Here is a 22,113-nt window from a genome sequence, read left to right as displayed (position 1 = left end):
ACAGGTGGGTACAGGTGAAACTGACAGGTGGGTACTGGTGACACAGACAGGTGGGTACTGGTGACACAGACAGGTGGGTACAGGTGACACAGACAGGTGGGTACAGGTGACACAGACAGGTGGGTACTGGTGACACAGACAGGTGGGTACAGGTGGTACTGACAGGTGGGTACTGGTGACATAGACAGGTGGGTACTGGTGACACAGACAGGTGGATACAGGTGATACTGAAAAGAGGGTATAGGTGATACTGACAGGTTGGTACAGGTGACACAGACATGTGGGTACAGGTGATACTGACAGGTGGGTACTGGTGACACAGACAGGTGGGTACAGGTGACACAGACAGGTGGGTACAGGTGACACAGACAGGTGGGTACAGGTGACACAGACAGATGGGTACAGGTGACACAGACATGTGGGTACAGGTGACACAGACAGGTGGGTACAGGTGACACTGACAGGTGGATACAGGTGACACAGACAGGTGGGTACAGGTGACACAGACAGGTGGGTACAGGTGACACTGACAGGTGGGTACAGGTGACACAGACAGGTGGGTACAGGTGACACTGACAAGTGGGTACAGCTGACACTGACAGGTGGGTACAGGTGACACAGACAGGTGGGTACAGGTGACACAGACAGGTGGGTAAAGGTGACACAGACAGGTGGGTACAGGTGACACAGACAGGTGGGTACAGGTGACACAGACAGGTGGGTACAGGTGATACTGACAGGTTGGTACAGGTGATACTGACAGGTGGGTACTGATGACACAGACATGTGGGTACTGATGACACAGACAGGTGGGTACAGGTGATACTGACAGGTTGGTACAGGTGATACTGACAGGTGGGTACAGGTGACACAGACATGTGGGTACTGGTGACACGGACAGGTGGGTACAGGTGACACAGACAGGTGGGTACAGGTGACAGTCAGGTGGGTACTGGTGATACTGACAGGTTGGTACAGGTGATACTGACAGGTGGGTACTGATGACACAGACATGTGGGTACTGACAGGTGGGTACAGGTGACAATGGTTAACGTTTCAAACTGCATTCTGATCTGTTGTTTTTGTTTTGTCAGATTACGGTCTGAGAACCGTCGTATGCATCAGGAGAAGGCTGAGAATGAGCAGATGATCCAACTCCTGGAAACCCAGAAGGAAGTCCTCACTAAGAGTGTGAGTATATGTGACAGTCAGGATCTTGGTTGTCCTGTGAGGGTGTGAGTATATGTGACAGTCAGGGTCTTTGTTTTCCTGTGAGAGTGTGAGTATATGGCAGGGTCTTGGTTGTCCTGTGAGAGTGTGAGTATATGTGACAGTCGGGGTCTTGGTTTTCCTGTGAGAGTGAGTATATGTGACAGTCGGGGTCTTGGTTGTCCTGTGAGAGTGTGAGTATATGACAGGGTCTTGGTTGTCCTGTGAGAGTGTGAGTATATGTGACAGTCGGGATCTTTGTTGTCCTGTGAGAGTGTGAGTATATGTGACAGTCAGGGTCTTGGTTGTCCTGTGAGAGTGTGAGTATATGACAGGGTCTTGGTTGTCCTGTGAGAGTGTGAGTATATGTGACAGTCAGGATCTTGGTTGTCCTGTGAGAGTGTGAGTATATGTGACAGTCAGGGTCTTGGTTGTCCTGTGAGAGTGTGAGTATATGTGACAGGGCATTAGTTGCCGCCACTAAGTGTGACAGGTATGTGTAAATGGTAAAGAATAACTCCCACAAAAATGTTCTCATTGTGAAATTTTAGCATAGATGCTCATGTATTCTGTTTCCTAAAAAAATAGTATTGTGAAGTGGTCTCCAAGCTATATCCTGTTTGGTATGTGTTGCTGTGTCAGGACTCTCTGACTGAGTGTTTTGTTCCACAGACGGAGAGCAGCCTCAACAAGCTGCATGATGTGGACCATCTCAGTGGCAAGGTGGAGCAGTTCCGCTCGGAGAACGAGCTTCTCAGGTAACTCCTGAATCACTCATACTGTCTGTGTGACCAGCTGGTGTGCTGATGGAAACTACAATGTCTTGGTTCAAAGCCTGGTTACATCTTTGATTCCATAACTACTATTTCCAAGGTCACACTACCCATCCATGTTTGGAAGAGCCAACTGACTTGGGATGAGTGATAGCAGTGTAAGAATGATAATGAATCATTGGACCCCAAAGTGTGGATCGTTGCATATGCTGTCAGCAACTGGTTTGCTTGGTCTAGACTCTAGTATCACTAGCTGCCATGATACAGCACTGAGTCTAGTTGGTCAGAGAGATGTTGCCATGTTCTGTGGTTGTTGATGTGTTCAGTGATATTTGATGTGCTCTGTGATTATTGATGTGTTCAGTTATTGTTGATGTGTTCAGTGATTGTTGATGTGTTCAGTGACATTTGATGTGTCCTGTGATTATTGATGTGTTCAGTGATTGTTAATGTGTTCAGTGATTGTTGATGTGTTCTGTGATCGTTGACGTGTTCTGTGATTGTTGATGTGTTCAGTGATATTTGATGTGTTCTGTGATTGTTGATGTGTTCTGTGATTGTTGATGTGTGTGTTATGGTTGTAGAGACCGCATCACGGAACTGGAGAAGGTCCGGGACAACCTCATCAAACAGAAGGAAGAGGTTCTGGTAGGTCGTCTTATGTATGCCTCCTAGATTAAAAGATGGCCAATGACTATCTAAATACACAACTAAAACTTGCAGGATTAATCAGAAAAATTATTTCAAATGATAGAACATCTATCAGATTATACATGACATACCGTTACTGTTGACGGACTGGGGACACACGACACACCATTACTGCGAGATGACATAGGACTGACTGTAGACACAGTTGCTGTAGTTGTGAGTTGAGAGTGTGAGAGAGTCACTTTGTGTGCAGGCCAACAGTGAGCTGATCTACAAGAAGCCAGGCCTGGACGACCTAGAACACAAGACAGAGGAACTGAGGGCCGCCAACAAACAGCTGCGCGAGATCAACGACGTCATGTCCGACAAACTGGAGGTTGTAGAGCGGGTAAATCACTGCCGTTTCAAGTATTGGAAGAAAAATGTTGAATTTGATTTATAGGAGTTTTGTTACAACAATTTATGAAATGTTATTGAATTTATGTTGCTGTGATCCTGGCACATCCAAAAGGAAGACATTACAGCCACCAACAGATATTCCAAAAAATGTGAAGATTGTGAATCATACATGCTTTTGCATAGTATCAAATGCTTTTTGTTATATGTTTTCAGGAAAATGCAAGATTAAAACAAGCCATTGGTGGGCCGTCAAATACCAGTGAGGAAAGGTACGTAGCAAGATCAGAGTTCTCCTTGAAATTAACCCTTTGTTATATTGTTAAGTGAATGTTTATTGAATATATGATATGATAGTGGGTTCGAATTCTGGTCCACCCTGATTATGTTTCTTGGTTTGTCTGCACAGTACCTTTGCTCATGGGTTCAGCAAACCATCTATCACCTGCATCACTTCAGGCTTCCCTACAACATCAACCTGATATGCAGTGGTATAACTGAAACACTGTTCAAAGCAAAACTCACTCATTGTTATATTCATGTCATTCTTGTGTGTATGGTATTCAATGGATGGTGGTTTTCAAACATCAGACAGGTATTGTGTGATTTCGATTCATGGTCTCAATTTGTTTTTTTACAGACTACAGAGAGAAAATAAAAAGATCAGTGAAGATTACACCAACCTTAGAAACGATTACGAGAGTCTGGAGTCTCGACATCAGAGAATGGTCATCAACTACGGCCATGAGGAGATGCTGGAGAAAGGTAGGCCAGTCTTGATAGGAAGTGTCTCTGTAGGCTTGTCATGATAGGAAGTGTCACTGTAGGCTTGTCATGATAGGAAGTGTCACTGTAGGCTTGTCATGATAGGAAGTGTCACTGTAAGCTTGTCATGATAGGAAGAGTCACTGTAGGCTTGTCTTGATAGGAAGTGTCACTGTAGGCTTGTCATGATAGGAAGTGTCACTGTAGGCTTGTCTTGATAGGAAGTGTCACTGTAGGCTTGTCTTGATAGGAAGAGTCACTGTAGGCTTGTCATGATAGAAAGTGTCACTGTAGGCTTGTCATGATAGGAAGTGTCACTGTAGGCTTGTCTTGATAGGAAGTGTCACTGTAGGCTTGTCATGATAGGAAGTGTCACTGTAGGCTTGTCATGATTGGAAGAGTCAACATAGGAGAGTCACCGTAGGCTTGTCTTGATAGGAACAGTCACCGTAAGCTTGCCTTGATAGGAGAGTCACTGTAGGCTTGCCTTAGTAGGAAGAGTCAACATAGGAGAGTCACCGTAGGCTTGTCTTGATAGGAACAGTCACCGTAGGCTTAACTTAGTAGGAAGAGTCACCATAGGAGAGTCACTGTAGGCTTGCCTTGTAGGAAGAATCACTGTAGGCTTGCCTTGGTAGGAAGAGTCACTGTAGGCTTGCCTTGGTAGGAAGAGTCACCGTAGGCTTGCCTTGGTAGGAAGAATCACTGTAGGCTTGCCTTGGTAGGAAGAATCACTGTAGGCTTGCCTTGGTAGGAAGAATCACTGTAGGCTTGCCTTGTAGGAAGAGTCACCGTAGGCTTGCCTTGGTAGGAAGAGTCACCGTAGGCTTGCCTTGTAGGAAGAGTCACCGTAGGCTTGCCTTGGTAGGAAGAGTCACCGTAGGCTTGCCTTGGTAGGAAGAGTCACCGTAGGCTTGCCTTGGTAGGAAGAGTCACCGTAGGCTTGCCCTGGTAGGAAGAATCACTGTAGTTGTTTCTGATTCTTCTCTTTGTCCTTATCTCCCACAGAGAAGCAGGACATGGTGAAGCAGGTATTCCCCACTGCTGTTTCTTATTCTTGTCTATGTCCTATCACACCCAGAGAGGCAGGACATGGTGAAGGAGAAATTGGCCACTGTTGTTTCTGATTCGTGTCTATGTCTTACCTCCCCCAGAGAAGCAGGACATGGTGAAGCTCCGCAAGGAAAGAGATGCCCTCCAGAAGCAGGTGCAGCTCCTCAATGGGCAGCTGGTGCTGGTTGAGGGCAGCAAGAAGCGGCTAGAGGACACCGTCACACAGCTGCAGGAGACCATCTCCAGACTCAAGGCCAAGATCACAGAGAAACCCACGGGGTAAGGATCATGCACTGTCACAGAGGCCAATGGGGTAAGGATCATGCACTGTCACAGAGGCCAATGGGGTAAGGATCATGTGCTGTCACAGAGGCCAATGGGGTAAGGATCATGTACTGTCACAGAGGCCAATGGGGTAAGGATCATGCACTGTCACAGAGGCCAATGGGGTAAGGATCATGTACTGTCACAGAGGCCAATGGGGTAAGGATCATGCACTGTCACAGAGGCCAATGGGGTAAGGATCATGCACTGTCACAGAGGCCAATGGGGTAAGGATCATGTACTGTCACAGAGGCCCATGGGGTAAGGATCATATACTGTCACAGAGGCCAACAGGGTAAGGATCATGTACTGTCACAGAGGTCCATCGGGTAAGGATCATGTACTGTCACAGAGGCCCATGGGGTAAGGATCATGTACTGTCACAGAGGCCCATGGGGTAAGGGTCATGTACTGTCACAGAGGCCCACAGGGTAAGGATCATGTACTGTCAGAGAGGTCCATCGGGTAAGGATCATGTACTGTCACAGAGGCCAACAGGGTAAGGATCATGTACTATCACAGAGGCCCACAGGGTAAGGATCATGTACTGTCACAGAGGCCAACGGGGTAAGGATCATGTACTGTCACAGAGGCCAACGGGTAAGGATCATGTACTGTCACAGAGGCCCACGGGGTAAGGATCATGTACTGTCACAGAGGCCAACAGGGTAAGGATCATGTACTATCACAGAGGCCAACGGGTAAGGATCATGTACTGTCACAGAGGCCAACGGGGTAAGGATCATGTACTTTCACAGAGGCCAACAGGGTAAGGATCAAGTACTTTCACAGAGGCCAACAGGGTAAGGATCATGTACTGTCACAGAGGCCCACAGGGTAAGGATCATGTACTATCACAGAGGCCAACGGGTAAGGATCATGTACTGTCACAGAGGCCAATGGGGTAAGGATCATGTACTTTCACAGAGGCCAACAGGGTAAGGATCAAGTACTGTCACAGAGGCCAACAGGGTAAGGATCATGTACTGTCACAGAGGCCAACAGGGTAAGGATCATGTACTGTCAGAGAGGCCCATGGGGTAAGGATCCTGAGTATTAATCATGTACTGCATTTTATATAACACATTTTTGCATTAAATGGGTAGGAGGTCCTACAACATGTATCACGAAGTATATCCAGATGTACTCCCTTCTTCACAGATCTGACTCGGGGGTTCAGAGGCTGGAGGGTGAGGTAAAGTCCCTCAAGGACAAGCTGTCAAAGTCGGAGGCTGCCAAACAGAAGCAGGATCAGACTGTGAAGAACCTGAAAGATGTATGTATACATATCCTATACCAGTGGGGCCAGAAAGTGACAAGGAATATGCATGTCATAGATCCTGTTGTAGTGTTTGTGGAGTGTAGTCACACCCATCTTCAAGTCTATGGTAGCATGGTAGTTGGTCTGTAGTCTAACATCCTGAAGATCTTGTGTAGCCACTACTGTAAGCTTGCAAATAATCCAAAAACCAAATGAACTCACAATAAACAATCAGTCACATTTTGTTTATAACTTTTGAAAAGGAAATCAATTATAGATATAGCATAGGGCATAATCGCTGAAAGTACATTGTGATCTGCTTGAACAATTGAGCAGTCAGCTGTGTGTGTCTAGTGGAAACGCATAGGTACAGCTTGAGACTCACCTACTACCTATAGAGCTTGTCATTATGTAGTCACCTGCATCAGGGCTCACCTGCTCTTCTTCCTTCACATTGAGATGACCTGTCATCCTCTGTATTACCTTCCTTGCTGTCTTCAGTTCTGACATGACCTTGTATCATACCAGGGCACTGTTTCACAAAGTGGTCCTAATGCTATGACTATCGTAACTCCCTTCTTCTGACTGTTGTAGCGATGTGATCACCTTGTGAACCAGGACCCCGATGAGAAGCCTCTCTGTCCTTCTTGACTTGCTTGTATGTCATGATATGGTAGTCTCTCTTTGCCACTGAAACTCCAGACTTGGCTTTTTCCCTCCTGACTTGCCCCTGTCCCTCCTGACTTGCCCCTGTCCCTATTGCCTTGGCCCTGTCCACTCTGACTTGCATCTGTCCCTCCTGACTTGCCCCTGTCCCTCCTGACTTGCCTCTGTCCACACTGACTTGCTTGTACGTAGTCACATCGTAGTTTCTGTTTTATCTCATTAGGAGCTGGAGGAAGAGAGGACCAAGAAACCATCACAGATACGGGTTTGCACTTTGCCTTTTTTGTTCATTTGTTTATTTTAATTTCACTGTGATAAGGAAGGATATTTATGTTTTAATCTGTTTATCATTTGGTATAGTTAATTGAAGGGAGATGTTGTCTGGAGGGAAAGGGAAGGTAGATGGATTGGGTGATGAATGGAAGGTAGATGGATTGGGTTGGGGTGATGAATGGAATGAAAGGTAGATGGATTGGGTTGGGTGATGAGTGGAAGGTAGATGGATTGGGTTGGGTGATGAATGGAAGGGAGATGGATTGGGTTGGGGGTGATGAGTGGAAGGTAGATGGATTGGGTTGGGTGATGAATGGAAGGTAGATGGATTGGGTTAGGTGATGAATGGAAGGTAGATGGATTGGGTTAGGTGATGAATGGAAGGTAGATGGATTGGGTTAGGTGATGAATGGAAGGTAGATGGATTGGGTTGGGTGATGAATGGAAGGTAGATGGATTGGGTTGGGTGATGAATGGAAGGTAGATGGATTGGGTTGGGTGATGAATGGAAGGTAGATGGATTAGTTTGAGGTGATGAATGGAAGGGAAGGTAGATGGATTATGTTGGGATGATGATTGGAAGGTAGATGGATTAGTTTGAGGTGATGAATGGAAGGGAAGGTAGATGGATTATGTTGGGATGATGATTGGAAGGTAGATGGATTATGTTGGGATGATGATTGGAAGGTAGATGGATTGGGTAGGGGAGATGAATGGAAGGTAGATGAATTGGGTTGGGGTGATGAATGGAAGGTAGATGGACTTGGTTAGGTGATGAATGGAAGGTGGATGGATTGGATTAGGTTAGGTGATGAATAGTAGGTTAATAGATTAGGTTAGGTGATGAATAGTAGGTAGATAGATTAGGTTGGGTGATGAATGGAAGGTAGATGGATTGGTGGGTTAGGTGATAAATGGAAGGTAGATGGATTGGATTAGGTTGGGGTGATGAATGGAAGGTAGATGAATTAGGTTGGGGTGATGAATGGAAGGTAGATGGATTAGGTTGGGGTGATGAATGGAAGGTAGATGGATTAGGTTAGGTGATGAATGGAAGGTAGATGGATTAGGTTGGGGTGATGAATGGAAGGTAGATGGATTGGGTTGGGGTGATGAATGGAAGGTAGATGGATTGGGTTGGGTGATGAATGGAAGGTAGATGGATTGGGTTGGGGTGATGAATGGAAGGTAGATGGATTGGGTTGGGGTGATGAATGGAAGGTAGATGGATTGGGTTGGGTGATGAATGGAAGGTAGATGGATTGGGTTGGGTGATGAATGGAAGGTAGATGGATTGGGTTGGGTGATGAATGGAAGGTAGATGGATTGGGTTGGGGTGATGAATGGAAGGGAGATGGATTGTGTTGGGGAGATGAATGGAATGGAAGGTAGATGGATTAGGTTGGGGTGATGAGTGGAGAGGCTCATAGATGGAACTTGGGTGTTGAACGAAGAATGATGTTGGCTGTATGGGGGGTATAGTGAGTCTTCCATTATTTTCACAAGAAATCATGCACATAAAATTTCACTATCACAAAATGTTTACATTTTACTGTTTATTATTTTCTTTAGTTTTTTTTATTGAAATGCATGTGCACATGTCAATTTATGATTCTTTACATCCAAGAAGCAAGGGTCCTCTGTGTGGAGCAGTGTTATGAGGAATGAGTCATTAGTTTTGTACCCCAGGTGTTGCTGATTGTTGAAGGAGTTGCTTATTGTCGTGTTGTTGCTGTTGGAGTTGCTGATTGTCGATGTTGCTGCAGGAGTCACTGGAGGACGTGGGAGAGGAGCTACACCAGATGAGAGGGGAACTCCACAAACTTATGGAGGAGATCGAGAGGAAGGACCGGGAGATCCTGTCTCTGGAGAATGAGCTGAGGAAGACAAAGGAGGAGCTGGATCTCAAGTGGGTAGTGGATGCAGAGACATTTGTACATAACCTAAATCACTGTAGCAGAAGTATCGCTTGGAGCAAGTGCATTTTGGTCATGGGGATTGAAAGTTTGGTGCAAGTTAGGAATGAATGTTGGAAATGGCAATTTCTGTCTTGGAAACTGTAACCATTACTAGTTACTAGGAACGTTGGCCCATAGCTTTTCTATTATCTTCCCCCCTGCTCCAGGATCCAAATCATGACTGCTCCCCCAACTCCCTTCCCGGGATCTGTACCTTAACTTCCCCTCTGTTCCAGGGATCACAGGATCTGTACCTTAACTTCCCCTCTGTTCCAGGGATCACAGGATCTGTACCTTAACTTCCCCTCTGTTCCAGGGATCACGGGATCTGTATCTTAACTTCCCCTCTGTTCCAGGGATCACGGGATCTGTACCTTAACTTCCCCTCTGTTCCAGGGATCACGGGATCTGTACCTTAACTTCCCCTCTGTTCCAGGAATCATGGGATCTGTACATTAACTTCCCCTCTGTTCCAGGGATCACGGGATCTGTACCTTAACTTCCCCTCTGTTCCAGGGATTTGTACCTTAACTTCCCCTCTGTTCCAGGGATTTGTACCTTAACTTCCCCTCTGTTCCAGGGATTTGTACCTTAACTTCCCCTCTGTTCCAGGGATTTGTACCTTAACTTCCCCTCTGTTCCAGGGATCACAGGATCTGTACCTTAACTTCCCCTCTGTTCCAGGGATCACGGGATCTGTACCTTAACTTCCCCTCTGTTCCAGGGATTTGTACCTTAACTTCCCCTTTGTTCCAGGGATCACGGGATCAGTGACCTTCGAAAGCTGGTGGAGGACTTGGAGAAGCAGAATAAGAGTCTGAAACAGAACAAGGGCAGCCAGCATGATGAGTAGGTGTTACTATGACAACACAGCTCTCTGAGAATTATGACAAAATAGATTTAATCTGTTTAATCATGATGATAGACATGGAGAATCATTAATAATAAACACATTGACAAAACAAATGAATAGCATTGTTTTATTTGGGACTCAATGTTGTTCAGTGTGGGTGTGTTTGTTGTTTGTTGTTTGTTTGCACTTGGCAATATTACAGCTACACATACAGATGTTAATGATGTTAACTTGCTAGTTCTGTGAAGAGATTGTATCCTATTGTCTGGAAAGTATGATTTTCATTTTTCAAGTGTAAATCAGATAATTGAGATGAATGTAAACTGAAGACATTAAAGTGACTGATGAGGTTTGTTTTTCCCCAGATTGGACTCAGGTAACACTGTCCGGCTGACGCGTGGAAGTAAACTGCCTAAGTTTGTGTCGCCTGCCGTGTCCGGCTCAGCAAAGCCTGCATCTAACACTGCACCAAGTACAGTTGCTTTGTCTCACCATACTACTAACAGCACGGATGGGGTCGGAGAGAACCACGGGTGGGGCGGGGAGGAATGTTGAGGAGATTTGGAGAGAGTCAGGATGTGGTTGAGTGGAGTCAGGGCGCGGTTGAGGAGAATCGGGGAGAGTCAGGGTGGGTCGGGGAGAGTCAGGGTGGGTCGGGGAGAGTCAGGGTGGGGTTGAGGAGGGTCAGGGTTGGGTTGAAGAGAGTCAAGGTGGGGTTGGGGAGAGTTAGGCTGGTGTTGGGGAGAGTTAGGGTGGGGTTGAGGGGAGTCAGGGTTGGGTTGGAGAGAGTCAGGGTGGGGTCGGGAGAGCCAGGGTGTGGTTGAGGGGAGTCAGGGTGGTGTTGGGGAGAGTCAGGGTGGGGTTGGGGAGAGTCAGGGTGGGGCCGGGGAGAGTCAGGGTAGGGTCGGGGAGAGTCAGGGTGGGGTTGGGGAGAGTCAGGGTAGGGTCGGGGAGAGTCAGGGTGGGGTTGGGGAGAGTCAGGGTGGGGCCGGGGAGAGTCAGGGTAGGGTTGGGGAGAGTCAGGGTGGGGTTGGGGAGAGTCAGGGTGGGGTTGTGGAGAGTCAGGGAAGGGTCGGGGAGAGTCAGGGTAGGGTCGGGGAGAGTCAGGGTGGTGTTGGGGAGAGTCAGGGTGGGGTTGTGGAGAGTCAGGGTGGGGTCGGGGAGAGTCAGGGTAGGGTCGGGGAGAGTCAGGGTGGGGTTGGAGAGAGTTAGACTGGGGTCAGGGAGAGTCAGGGTGGGGTTGGAGAGAGTTAGGCTGGGGTCAGGGAGAGTCAGGGTGGGGTTGGGGAGAGTCAGGGTGGGGTTGGGGGAGAGTCAGGGTAGGGTCGGGGAGAGTCAGGGTGGGGTTGGAGAGAGTTAGGCTGGGGTCAGGGAGAGTCAGGGTAGGGTCAGGGAGAGTCAGGGTGGGGTTGGGGAGAGTCAGGGTGGGGTTGGGGGAGAGTCAGGGTGGGGTTGGGGAGAGTCAGGGTGGGGTCGGGGAGAGTCAGGGTGGGGTTGGAGAGAGTCATGGTTGGGTTGGAGAGAGTCAGGGTGGGGTTTGGGAGAGTTAGGGTGGGGTCGGGGAGAGTCAGGATGGGGTTGGAGAGAGTCAGGGTGGGGTTTGGGAGAGTCAGGGTGGGGTTGGGGATTGATGGACATCAGGGAGGGTCAGGAAGGGTTGGGGTGTTTGGGTGGAGATAAGGATGGGATTGATAGGTCAGGGGTCAAGGTTTTGTTTGTTAAAGGTTTGGGTAGGCATCTGTGGGCTTGGGGATATGTTTGGGTATATATAACAAATAGTAGATTTTTCAAAATGAGACAGCATCTGGAGATTCTCCAGATGATTGGGAACATCAGGTAGATGTATGCAGATCTGATAGTGCTTAGTGCCCAGAGGTACACTAGAACTAATTTTAGAATGAACTTGCTTTACATTGAAACTTTTTTTTTTCAATTTTATGAGGACATATAAACCATTTTTGCTGCATATCCATTAAATAATAGACATTCTGTTTCCCATATTTCTGCTTGACACTGGGGCAGAATATATCTTCTCTCAGACTTGACAACAAGCCATCCTGTAATATTGTTGTCACCAGTGTGAAAACCTATGCACTTTTTCGCTTTTGGATATCTTCCATTAGAAAAGGTCAAGTGGGCCAAGGGAGATAATTCTGCCACATCAGGTTAGCACAATTATTGTTGAAATAGTTACTAACATTTGAAGTGAATATATAAAGTGTGTGTTCCAGCTGTAGGAATAACATCAGTATTTGTTGGAGTGTACAAGAGCTTTTGAATTTTGTTGTATTAATTTGCTTGATTTGCAGATATATTTTTTTTAAACCAATACAAATAACAGCAAAATGTATTTCATTGCTTTTGAGGGTAAAATGAGAAATGAGTAAATGAAGGAAAAATAATGCTTAAAGTGTTTCTGGAATTAGTGATCCATTGCATATTTTTAGCTCCCCTGGCCTGAAAGGCAATGTGAGACTTTGTCAATGCAATTTGTTCATCGTCGAGGTGGTCCATACACCGTTACATTTAAGACGTGTTCTCCAACATGGCTTAATGGCTTCAGCAGAAAATTTGTTTGTGAAAATGGTTGAAAAGCCCTGTTGAAAGTTATATTTGTTGAGCCTTTGTCGTACAGTAACACTTAAGGGTTAGGGGTTAGAAATATTCCCCAGCAACATATGCTTGTCGTAGGAGGTATCTCAATGGATCCGTGCATAGATCGTTGCTCCCAATATCAGTCACTGGACTGTCTGGTCAAGACTCGATTATTTACAGGCCACTGTTATATAGCTGGAATATTGCTGAGTGCAGCGTTAAACAGGAAACAAACAATTGTATCATGTCTACAGTGGTCCTCGGTGAAACTCACGAGAATGTTCACTTGTTTCTGGTTCCTCAGGGTCCCTCCAGGAGGAGCTGCAGGATGCTCTGAAGAAGAAGGTGAGAGATACCCAGGTTGCCAAGGTTACGAAACCCTGAATTTTACAATTTCATCGAGATTTTTCTCATGTCAAGTGTTCAGAAATTTGTTATGTCCTTCACTTGTTTACTATGCTTTGATACAGCTACTTCTAGGACAGCTGTTGCTGTCTTCCTCAAACACATCCTCTCCTGTGTGGCCACATCTTCTCTCGAGGCAAGGGAGTTAACTGACTGTCAAAGTCCAAGTTTCCACCAATGATGAACTGGGCCGGAATTTCATGGCTCGATTGTAATGCCACCAGTGGCTATTATGAGTTATGTCCCTTCCATGTCCCTCCCATTGACCAGCCTGCTTCTGTAGTCTAGTGGTAGAGCCTCTGCCCGGAGAGGCAATGGTTGAGGTCTCCAGCTGTTCATGCATTATTGGGCTCATATGCTGTCCATGAGTTATAAATGGCCTCAGTTCATGAGCCTTCTAGGGCACAGGTGGCCCAGTCGTCTGAGGCGCCACGATTCGCTGTGCAGAGTTGCGTCCTTTGCGCACACCAGAAACCTATGATTGTTGGTTCACCCGGTTCACCCCGATTATGTTTCTAGGTTTGTCAGCACCATACCCGTGCTCGAGGGTTTCACTGAAGTGGTAAAAGTCTCAGACCTGCATCACTTCAGGCTTTCCTCCCACATTAAGCTGACACGCCGTGATATAACTGGCCATGGAATACTGTTAAAAGCGGCGTATACCCAACTCACTCATTAACCTTCTGAAAAAAGAATGTCTCACCACTACAAAGCCCAGCTGCTACATGTATTAACAGGCGACGGAGGAACGTAGTGTATACAAGACCATGAAGTAGTGACAATACAGTGTCACCAAGATCTCCTCGTGGAAAGCCAAAAGATTGAGGTCTCATGAAGTTTTGTTTATATTCCAGGAAAGTTCGGTTCCAAGAGTGATTCAAACCGATCCTCTTCTTAGTAAGAAGTTCCTGGAGGCCAAGCCAGCGCCCCCTAGTGAGCAAGGTAAACTCAACCCTGCGACAGGATTGTATGGTGCCCAGTTCTTTTTCAGTAAGTAAAGATGTTGGTTGTGTCCAGTTGCAGGCTGCCGTGTTGGCTAGTGTGTGTGTTAGAGGGAGGGGAGCACTGTTCTGTTCTCTCACTTGTGTGTAAGTATCACGGAGTACAGCACCATCGTTTGGACTTTCTGTCTGTAGATAATATTTCACATCAGATTATTAATTAAGAATTTTCATGGAGGATTGTATTATCAGTCATTTATTTGACAGTATATTGGTAACAGTATGATAAGTAAGTTTTCTTATGCTTATAAAAATTTCTTAATTTTGACTTTCTCTTGCCATGTTCTTCTGTAACTGTCTGTCACAGCCAGGCATTCTTCCCACTTTAAGGTTAGCTTTCATAATCCTAGTATAGAACATGAAGTTTCAACAACATATTAACATCTGTCTTCAACTATCAGCATCTACAGTAAACTACGGTAATAACGAACCCAAAGGAACCACTAATTGTAGTTCGTTATAATCATAGTTCATTATAATCATATACACAGCCTATACACAGCACATGGACGCGTAGTCAGTTATATCCGTCAGTTTGTTATAAGCGTGTTCGTTATAAACGTTAGTTTACTGTCTATCAAAGTGACTATCTTTCTACAACTCTGTACCCATATCTATGTCAATATATAAACCTATATCGGTTATTTAGGATACGTTTGCCATATTAGTGTCTGTCCAGGTAAAATCTCTTCATCAGGTCCTGATAGTTACACTTTTTAATGACCTGACCCATATACACACAGTGATCGTAAGACTAAGACTGTTGTAATTCACATGCTTTAAATTGAATTTCGGTAGTAATTCTATGTGCTTTAGTGAGTACTGGGCAATAACTATGACTGTCGTAATCCCTATATTTGAACATAGGTTTATGATAGTTGTAGTGCTAACATCATTTTTGTGACCCTGGGCGCCGTTGAACAAAGCTATCTTTGCACTAAGGTGATCGTAAGTCCCATACCTTAGGATAGACTTACGGCAGTTGTAGCACTAAGCTTGTTTTGTACAAAGGCACCCAGGGCTCAGTTCCACAAAACGGTCTTAGCTCTGAGATTGTCCGTGCTCCCTTACTTTAACATAGGCAGTCGTAGTGCTAGTTGTTGTAAGCTGTGGCTATAGAGGTTGTCCGTGGTATCACAGAAACTACATCACAGCTTCAACATGACAGACAGACAGACAGACAGACAGAGACAGAAAGACATTACTGTTGTCTATTGTGTATCAAGAATTAGCACTCTTTGCATGACAGTTGTTTCTAACATTCACAGTTTCTTTGACAGTTCCAGTTGATTCTAATGAGCACATCACCATGTGTCATATCAGTAAGGGTTGGGGGTGGGTAGGTTTTTTTAAAGTTTGAATTTACTATTTTTGTTTTGCCTCTTTTTATGTTAATTTTATTGCTTTGGTTCTATTGTCAGATTTGGGTGAGGATGCTTTTCTTTGCTGATGATTTTGGTATTCATGTTCAACTTGAGGTCTTTAGAATATTGTTTCTTTGAATCTAATTGTATATTTCTTGTCAATGTTGCTGAGAGGAGTGCTAGACTCATGAATTAATGTATGTTTATTAAAGTTTTATTCGTATAATTTTATGATATGGAAGTGTGTAATGATAAGTTGATTGAAAATTTCAAGGAGCATCTTCACAAATCACAATCATTATGAATATTACAGTACAGCTTATTATGGAATCATGTAATAGTTGTATATTACTTAATCTTACCTGTGAAAAGTATATATGGGATAAAAATCAAAATGGGTCATTTTCACCATAATGGTAAAGTTTTAAACAAACTATGAGTGCTCCAAATATTTTCCAGATGTTAAAGCAAGGCTTCCTCAAATAATTCTCTTGTATTCCCTTTCTTCCCAGAGCCAGAGAAATCATCGACAGAAGGTTCTGGTCGACTGCAGAGTTTGATTTCTAAGTATAGAAGTCACAGCGATGCCACAACCGAGGAGCCCGAGAAAAAAGTGAAACCATTTTCCTTCACTACAGGAAGATTAGGGTTCAGGGGTAAGGGAGTCACCCTGACAACCCCCAAAGTCCCCGACAGCAAATCGCCCTCATCATCAGACCAGACGGGATTCAACAAACTAGGAGTAGGACGGTCAGGATCCAAGGGGCCACCTCCGCCAACGCTCCCCAAACCCAAAGTGAGGCAGGAGGTGGTGGCTGGAGCCTCACGGCCACAGGGTGGCCTGGAGCCAGGAGCCACTAGTGGAGCCGAGGCAGGGGAGGGACAGGGTAATCTGCAGGACACCCAGGAGCAGAAGGACATCAATGCTCTCATACAGAAGTGAGTATCTGCAGCAGATGCCGGAATGTTGGAAAGGAAAGTCTATATGTGACCCATTTCCTGTATGGGGGACCTGATGAGGAATTCTGAAATAAAAGGATTGAAAGGTTATGGCTGGTAATTGATCATTGTTGGGTTTGGATAGTCATGGTTTGATTTGTTTCTTGGCAACATGTGGTCAGCCCATTATGGAAAGGGTCATATATGGGTTGGTCATAGTTATTACTTTTTTTCATTGATAAAAAATGTTCCATTGTTTTGTTAATGTATTCAGATTTTAAGAAATAACTATGTTGACTTGATGAAATATGTAAATTCAGTTCTGTATCCGGTGTTGTGTGTTCACTAACCTAGTCCAGGTCTTGCATCTTCCTGTAGACACAACCCTACAATTGGCACGCAACACCTTTGTTGACACAGCCGTTTGACATTGATACAAACTTTGCCCTTCATGCTTTGCCTGATGAAAGCCAGACAATGACAGCTACATCATAATTACAGAAACCCCTTCCCGTTATAATAATAGAACTCCTTCCTGTTTATATAGGGTTGTCTATACAGCAACCCCTCCTGTCATAACAAGGCCCAGTCATAATAGTAACCCTTCCTGTTCATATGGCCCAATGATGATATCAACCCTTCCTGTTTATATGGCCCAATGATGATATCAACCCTTCCTGTCTATATGTCCCAATGGTAATAGGAACCCTTCCTGTCTATATGTCCGAATGGTAATAGGAACCCTTCCTGTCTATATGTCCCAATGGTAATAGGAACCCTTCCTGTCTATATGTCCCAATGGTAATAGGAACCCTTCCTGTCTATATGGCCCAAAGATAATAGGAACCCTTCCTGTTTATATGGCCCAATGATAATAGCAACCCCTCCTGTCATAACAAGGCCCAATGATAATAGTAACCCTTCCTGTCTATATGGCCCAATGATAATAGCAACCCTTCCTGTTCATATGGCCCAATGATAATAGAACCCCTTCCTGTTTCATTGCCCAATGATAATCACAGAACCTACCTGTGTACACTTCCAGATGGTAATCCCAGCACACCGTTCTCTGTAATCCCTGTGTATTGCACCTGTAAACTCTGCACTCTGTACTTACTTCTGTAATTCTCTACTAAAACCTCCTCTTTACAGTGTGTGTAGTGTAGGGTATGCATAGGAAGAGTGGACACAGCAGTGTTGTGAGCTGAAGACTAATACACACATGCTAGGGACCACATCTACAGGACACATACAAACACAAGTCACCTTATGTATGTCTGAAACAGTCTAGTCTTCACATTGTAACTGATGATTTATGTCAAACTGTGACATTGTCTCCATGTAATCAGTAGCAGATTGAATCACCATGAGATTGACATCACTGAGAATACAGCATACAAAAAAGTGTTTTGAATAAGTTAAGTCAAACATGTCGAGACTGCAAGTTTTGGCAAAGTCCAGACCCTCTTCAAGCATAGAGAGTGTGAAGGTATATCAACTTATGTACTGATTCCTTGAAGAATGTGTGACTGACTGATGTTCATACACTTTGCATGGCGCCCTTTTCAGTCTACTGACAAGGCCTCATCTCTTGCACCATCCTCCTTCAGACAGTGTCCTGTTGTGTTGCATGGAGCTGTATTCTGTCATATAGATGCCGTATCTCACCTGGGTAGATGGTCATGTTCCCAGCCGTCATACATACATTCCCTTCTGTGTTGCATGGAGCTGTATTCTGTCATATAGATGCTGTATCTCACCTGGGTAGATGGTCATGTTCCCAGACCTCATACATACATTCCCTTCTGTGTTGCATGGAGCTGTATTCTGTCATATAGATGCCGTATCTCACCTGGGTAGATGGTCATGTTCCCAGCCCTCATACATTCATTCCCTTCTGTGTTGCATGGAGCTGTATTCTGTCATATAGATGCCGTATCTCACCTGGGTAGATGGTCATGTTCCCAGCCGTCATACATACATTCCCTTCTGTGTTGCATGGAGCTGTATTCTGTCATATAGATGCCGTATCTCACCTGGGTCGATGGCCTTGTTCCCAGCCCTCATACATACATTCCCTTCTGTGTTGCATGGAGCTGTATTCTGTCATATAGATGCCGTATCTCACCTGGGTAGATGGTCATGTTCCCAGCCCTCATACATACATTCCCTTCTGTGTTGCATGGAGCTGTATTCTGTCATATAGATGCCGTATCTCACCTGGGTAGATGGTCATGTTCCCAGCCGTCATACATACATTCCCTTCTGTGTTGCATGGAGCTGTATTCTGTCATATAGATGCCGTATCTCACCTGGGTCGATGGCCTTGTTCCCAGCCGTCATACATACATTCCCTTCTGTGTTGCATGGAGCTGTATTCTGTCATATAGATGCCGTATCTCACCTGGGTAGATGGTCATGTTCCCAGCCCTCATACATACATTCCCTTCTGTGTTGCATGGAGCTGTATTCTGTCATACAGATGCCGTATCTCACCTGGGTAGATGGTCATGTTCCCAGCCCTCATACATACATTCCCTTCTGTGTTGCATGGAGCTGTATTCTGTCCTATAGATGCTGTATCTCACCTGGGTAGATGGCCTTGTTCCCAGCCCTCATACATACATTCCCTTCTGTGTTGCATGGAGCTGTATTCTGTCATATAGATGCCGTATCTCACCTGGGTAGATGGTCATGTTCCCAGCCCTCATACATACATTCCCTTCTGTGTTGCATGGAGCTGTATTCTGTCCTATAGATGCCGTATCTCACCTGGGTAGATGGTCATGTTCCCAGACCTCATACATACATTCCCTTCTGTGTTGCATGGAGCTGTATTCTGTCCTACAGATGCTGTATCTCACCTGGGTCGATGGCCTTGTTCCCAGACCTCATACATACATTCCCTTCTGTGTTGCATGGAGCTGTATTCTGTCCTACAGATGCTGTATCTCACCTGGGTCGATGGCCTTGTTCCCAGACCTCATACATACATTCCCTTCTGTGTTGCATGGAGCTGTATTCTGTCCTACAGATGCTGTATCTCACCTGGGTCGATGGCCTTGTTCCCAGACCTCATACATACATTCCCTTCTGTGTTGCATGGAGCTGTATTCTGTCCTACAGATGCTGTATCTCACCTGGGTAGATGGCCTTGTTCCCAGACCTCATACATACATTCCCTTCTGTGTTGCATGGAGCTGTATTCTGTCCTATAGATGCTGTATCTCACCTGGGTAGATGGTCATGTTCCCAGACCTCATACATACATTCCCTTCTGTGTTGCATGGAGCTGTATTCTGTCATATAGATGCCGTATCTCACCTGGGTAGATGGTCATGTTCCCAGCCGTCATACATACATTCCCTTCTGTGTTGCATGGAGCTGTATTCTGTCCTATAGATGCTGTATCTCACCTGGGTCGATGGCCTTGTTCCCAGACCTCATACATACATTCCCTTCTGTGTTGCATGGAGCTGTATTCTGTCATATAGATGCTGTATCTCACCTGGGTCGATGGCCTTGTTCCCAGACCTCATACATACATTCCCTTCTGTGTTGCATGGAGCTGTATTCTGTCCTACAGATGCTGTATCTCACCTGGGTAGATGGTCATGTTCCCAGCCGTCATACATACATTCCCTTCTGTGTTGCATGGAGCTGTATTCTGTCCTATAGATGCTGTATCTCACCTGGGTCGATGGCCTTGTTCCCAGACCTCATACATACATTCCCTTCTGTGTTGCATGGAGCTGTATTCTGTCCTATAGATGCTGTATCTCACCTGGGTCGATGGCCTTGTTCCCAGACCTCATACATACATTCCCTTCTGTGCTGCATGGAGCTGTTTCAATCATTCCATTTCTTTCTGACCTGGTCTAGACACCATACGTTGATCACTCCCCTTCTACCTCAACTTGGTCTAACCACACCTTCCATAGGGGGGAACAGGTGGCCCAATCGCTGTGCAGAGTTGTGTCCCTTGGGCACGCCAGAAACCTATGATTGTGGGTTCGAATTTCGGTTTACCTCGATTATGTTTCTAGGTTTGTCAGCACCATACCCATGCTTGCGGGTTTCACCAAAGTGGTAATAGTCTGAGTCCTGCATCACTCCAGACTTTCCCCCAACATCAAGCTGGCACGCCGTGATATAACTGGAATACTGTTAAAAGCAGCGTAAAACCCAACTCACTCACTCACTCCACCTGCCGTACCAGGAGACCTGCCCATTGTTTTGCATTGTTATTTTTGGGTGTGGTAGGTAATGAGGAGCATGATGGGGTGGTCTTTTGTCATAAAGAGTAAGATCTAGGACTTTTAGTCTGTAGGAGTGGGGATTCCAGGTTAGAATTGGTACCCAGCAACCTATGCTAGTCGGAAAGTGGTGACTGAATGGATCAGGTGGTAGGGTTTGGTGACTTGGTTGTTTTTGTGTCATTGTACCTCAATGGCATGGATCGTTGCTCACTGGATTGTCTTGTCCAGACTCAATTATTTACATATCACCATCACATAGCTTGAATATTGCAGAGTGTGGCCTTAACAAACAATCAAACAGAAGTCAGTAATAAGGATTAACAGTACTTTTAAAAATTAGTTCTTTTCTTCATTTGATTTTCTCGTCGAATATCCATTTTGTCTGTCGTTTGGAGTTTAACGACCGCTTCAGATGAGAACTATTTTGCAGTCGGTGTGTATTTTGCCAAACAGCTTGCACCAACCACCTACTTTTGTAACAATGCAGAGTAAAATGTGTAGTGGGATGCTCAGCAGTATTTCATCATCATTTTTCCTGTTACTTTTACGATAAAACGTAGACCAAATTTATGTGTAGGATAGTGTTTAGGGGTTGGGTGGGAGGATTTGGTTAAGGGTTGGGGGCAGTCTAAGGGGTGGATGTGATAATAGAAAATGGCTGAATAATTCTTGCACTTTCTCATTACTTCATATTAATCTTTTCTTTGCACATCTGTAGACAGTCTAAACATATTTGTACATATTGTTTCACAGTTGTTATCGGTCACATGTATTGTATGTGCTTAGCATACATTGTGACCGCCAGGAAAAATTTCTGCAAGAACGTCGAGGTAAGATAAAATCGACCTCTGACATGTACTGACAAGCTGTTTCTTTCTATCTCCATAGCATACATCCCTGGTTATCTCCCCTTGTCATTTCAAATTGAAAGGAAAAACTACATTAATTCATTTTCTCATAGAGACAGTGTGTATCATTTCTAGAGTTATGGATAGCATGTGACCAGACCTATTATCATTACAGGGGAGCAGAATATCACACATTAAGCAGCAAACATCCTGTGTATATGTGTTTTAACACAGCGTGGGGCAGTGGGGTAGTCTACTGGTTAAAGTGTTCGCTCATCATGCCAAGGACCCAGGTTTGATTTCCCACATGGTGTGAAGCCAATTTCTGGTGTCCCCTGCTGTGATATTGCTGGAATATTGCGAAAAGCGGCCTAAAATCATACTCAATCACTAACTCATCGTACCCTTAGCTGCTGGGGATCATCTGTCATCGGTTCCAGTGACAGTTCTACATGGACTGTGGTCCTTGGTTTTTCTTTTCCTGTGCTTGTGTCACCAACATCTCTACATGTCTAGGGCA

General features: G+C 45.2%; 1 protein-coding gene across 12 annotated transcripts in view; it reads left to right on the top strand.

Annotated features, from left to right (window-relative positions):
- The window catches only part of LOC124134232 (girdin-like), a 71,159-nt gene that overhangs the window by 35,759 nt on the left and 13,287 nt on the right, over positions 1–22,113 (top strand). For 9 of the 12 annotated variants that reach the window (XM_048403361.1, XM_048403386.1, XM_048403350.1 and 6 more), the window contains 15 exons: positions 1,095–1,191; positions 1,882–1,967; positions 2,567–2,630; positions 2,887–3,021; positions 3,246–3,301; positions 3,670–3,794; positions 4,949–5,126; positions 6,333–6,447; positions 7,322–7,363; positions 9,138–9,280; positions 10,086–10,178; positions 10,548–10,654; positions 13,082–13,122; positions 14,037–14,172; positions 16,060–16,486. In XM_048403361.1, coding sequence (XP_048259318.1) covers positions 1,095–1,191; positions 1,882–1,967; positions 2,567–2,630; positions 2,887–3,021; positions 3,246–3,301; positions 3,670–3,794; positions 4,949–5,126; positions 6,333–6,447; positions 7,322–7,363; positions 9,138–9,280; positions 10,086–10,178; positions 10,548–10,654; positions 13,082–13,122; positions 14,037–14,172; positions 16,060–16,486 — 1,845 coding nt within the window. The remainder of the gene's footprint in view (positions 1–1,094; positions 1,192–1,881; positions 1,968–2,566; positions 2,631–2,886; positions 3,022–3,245; positions 3,302–3,669; positions 3,795–4,948; positions 5,127–6,332; positions 6,448–7,321; positions 7,364–9,137; positions 9,281–10,085; positions 10,179–10,547; positions 10,655–13,081; positions 13,123–14,036; positions 14,173–16,059; positions 16,487–22,113) is intronic. The other 3 variants (XM_048403365.1, XM_048403363.1, XM_048403356.1) reach the window with 3 other exon arrangements.

The sequence above is a fragment of the Haliotis rufescens genome, unplaced genomic scaffold (assembly GCF_023055435.1).
Source record: "Haliotis rufescens isolate VD_foot unplaced genomic scaffold, xgHalRufe1.0.p SCAF_1, whole genome shotgun sequence".
Taxonomy (NCBI): Eukaryota; Metazoa; Mollusca; class Gastropoda; order Lepetellida; family Haliotidae; genus Haliotis; species Haliotis rufescens.
This window is presented reverse-complemented; position numbering and strand designations above follow the sequence as displayed.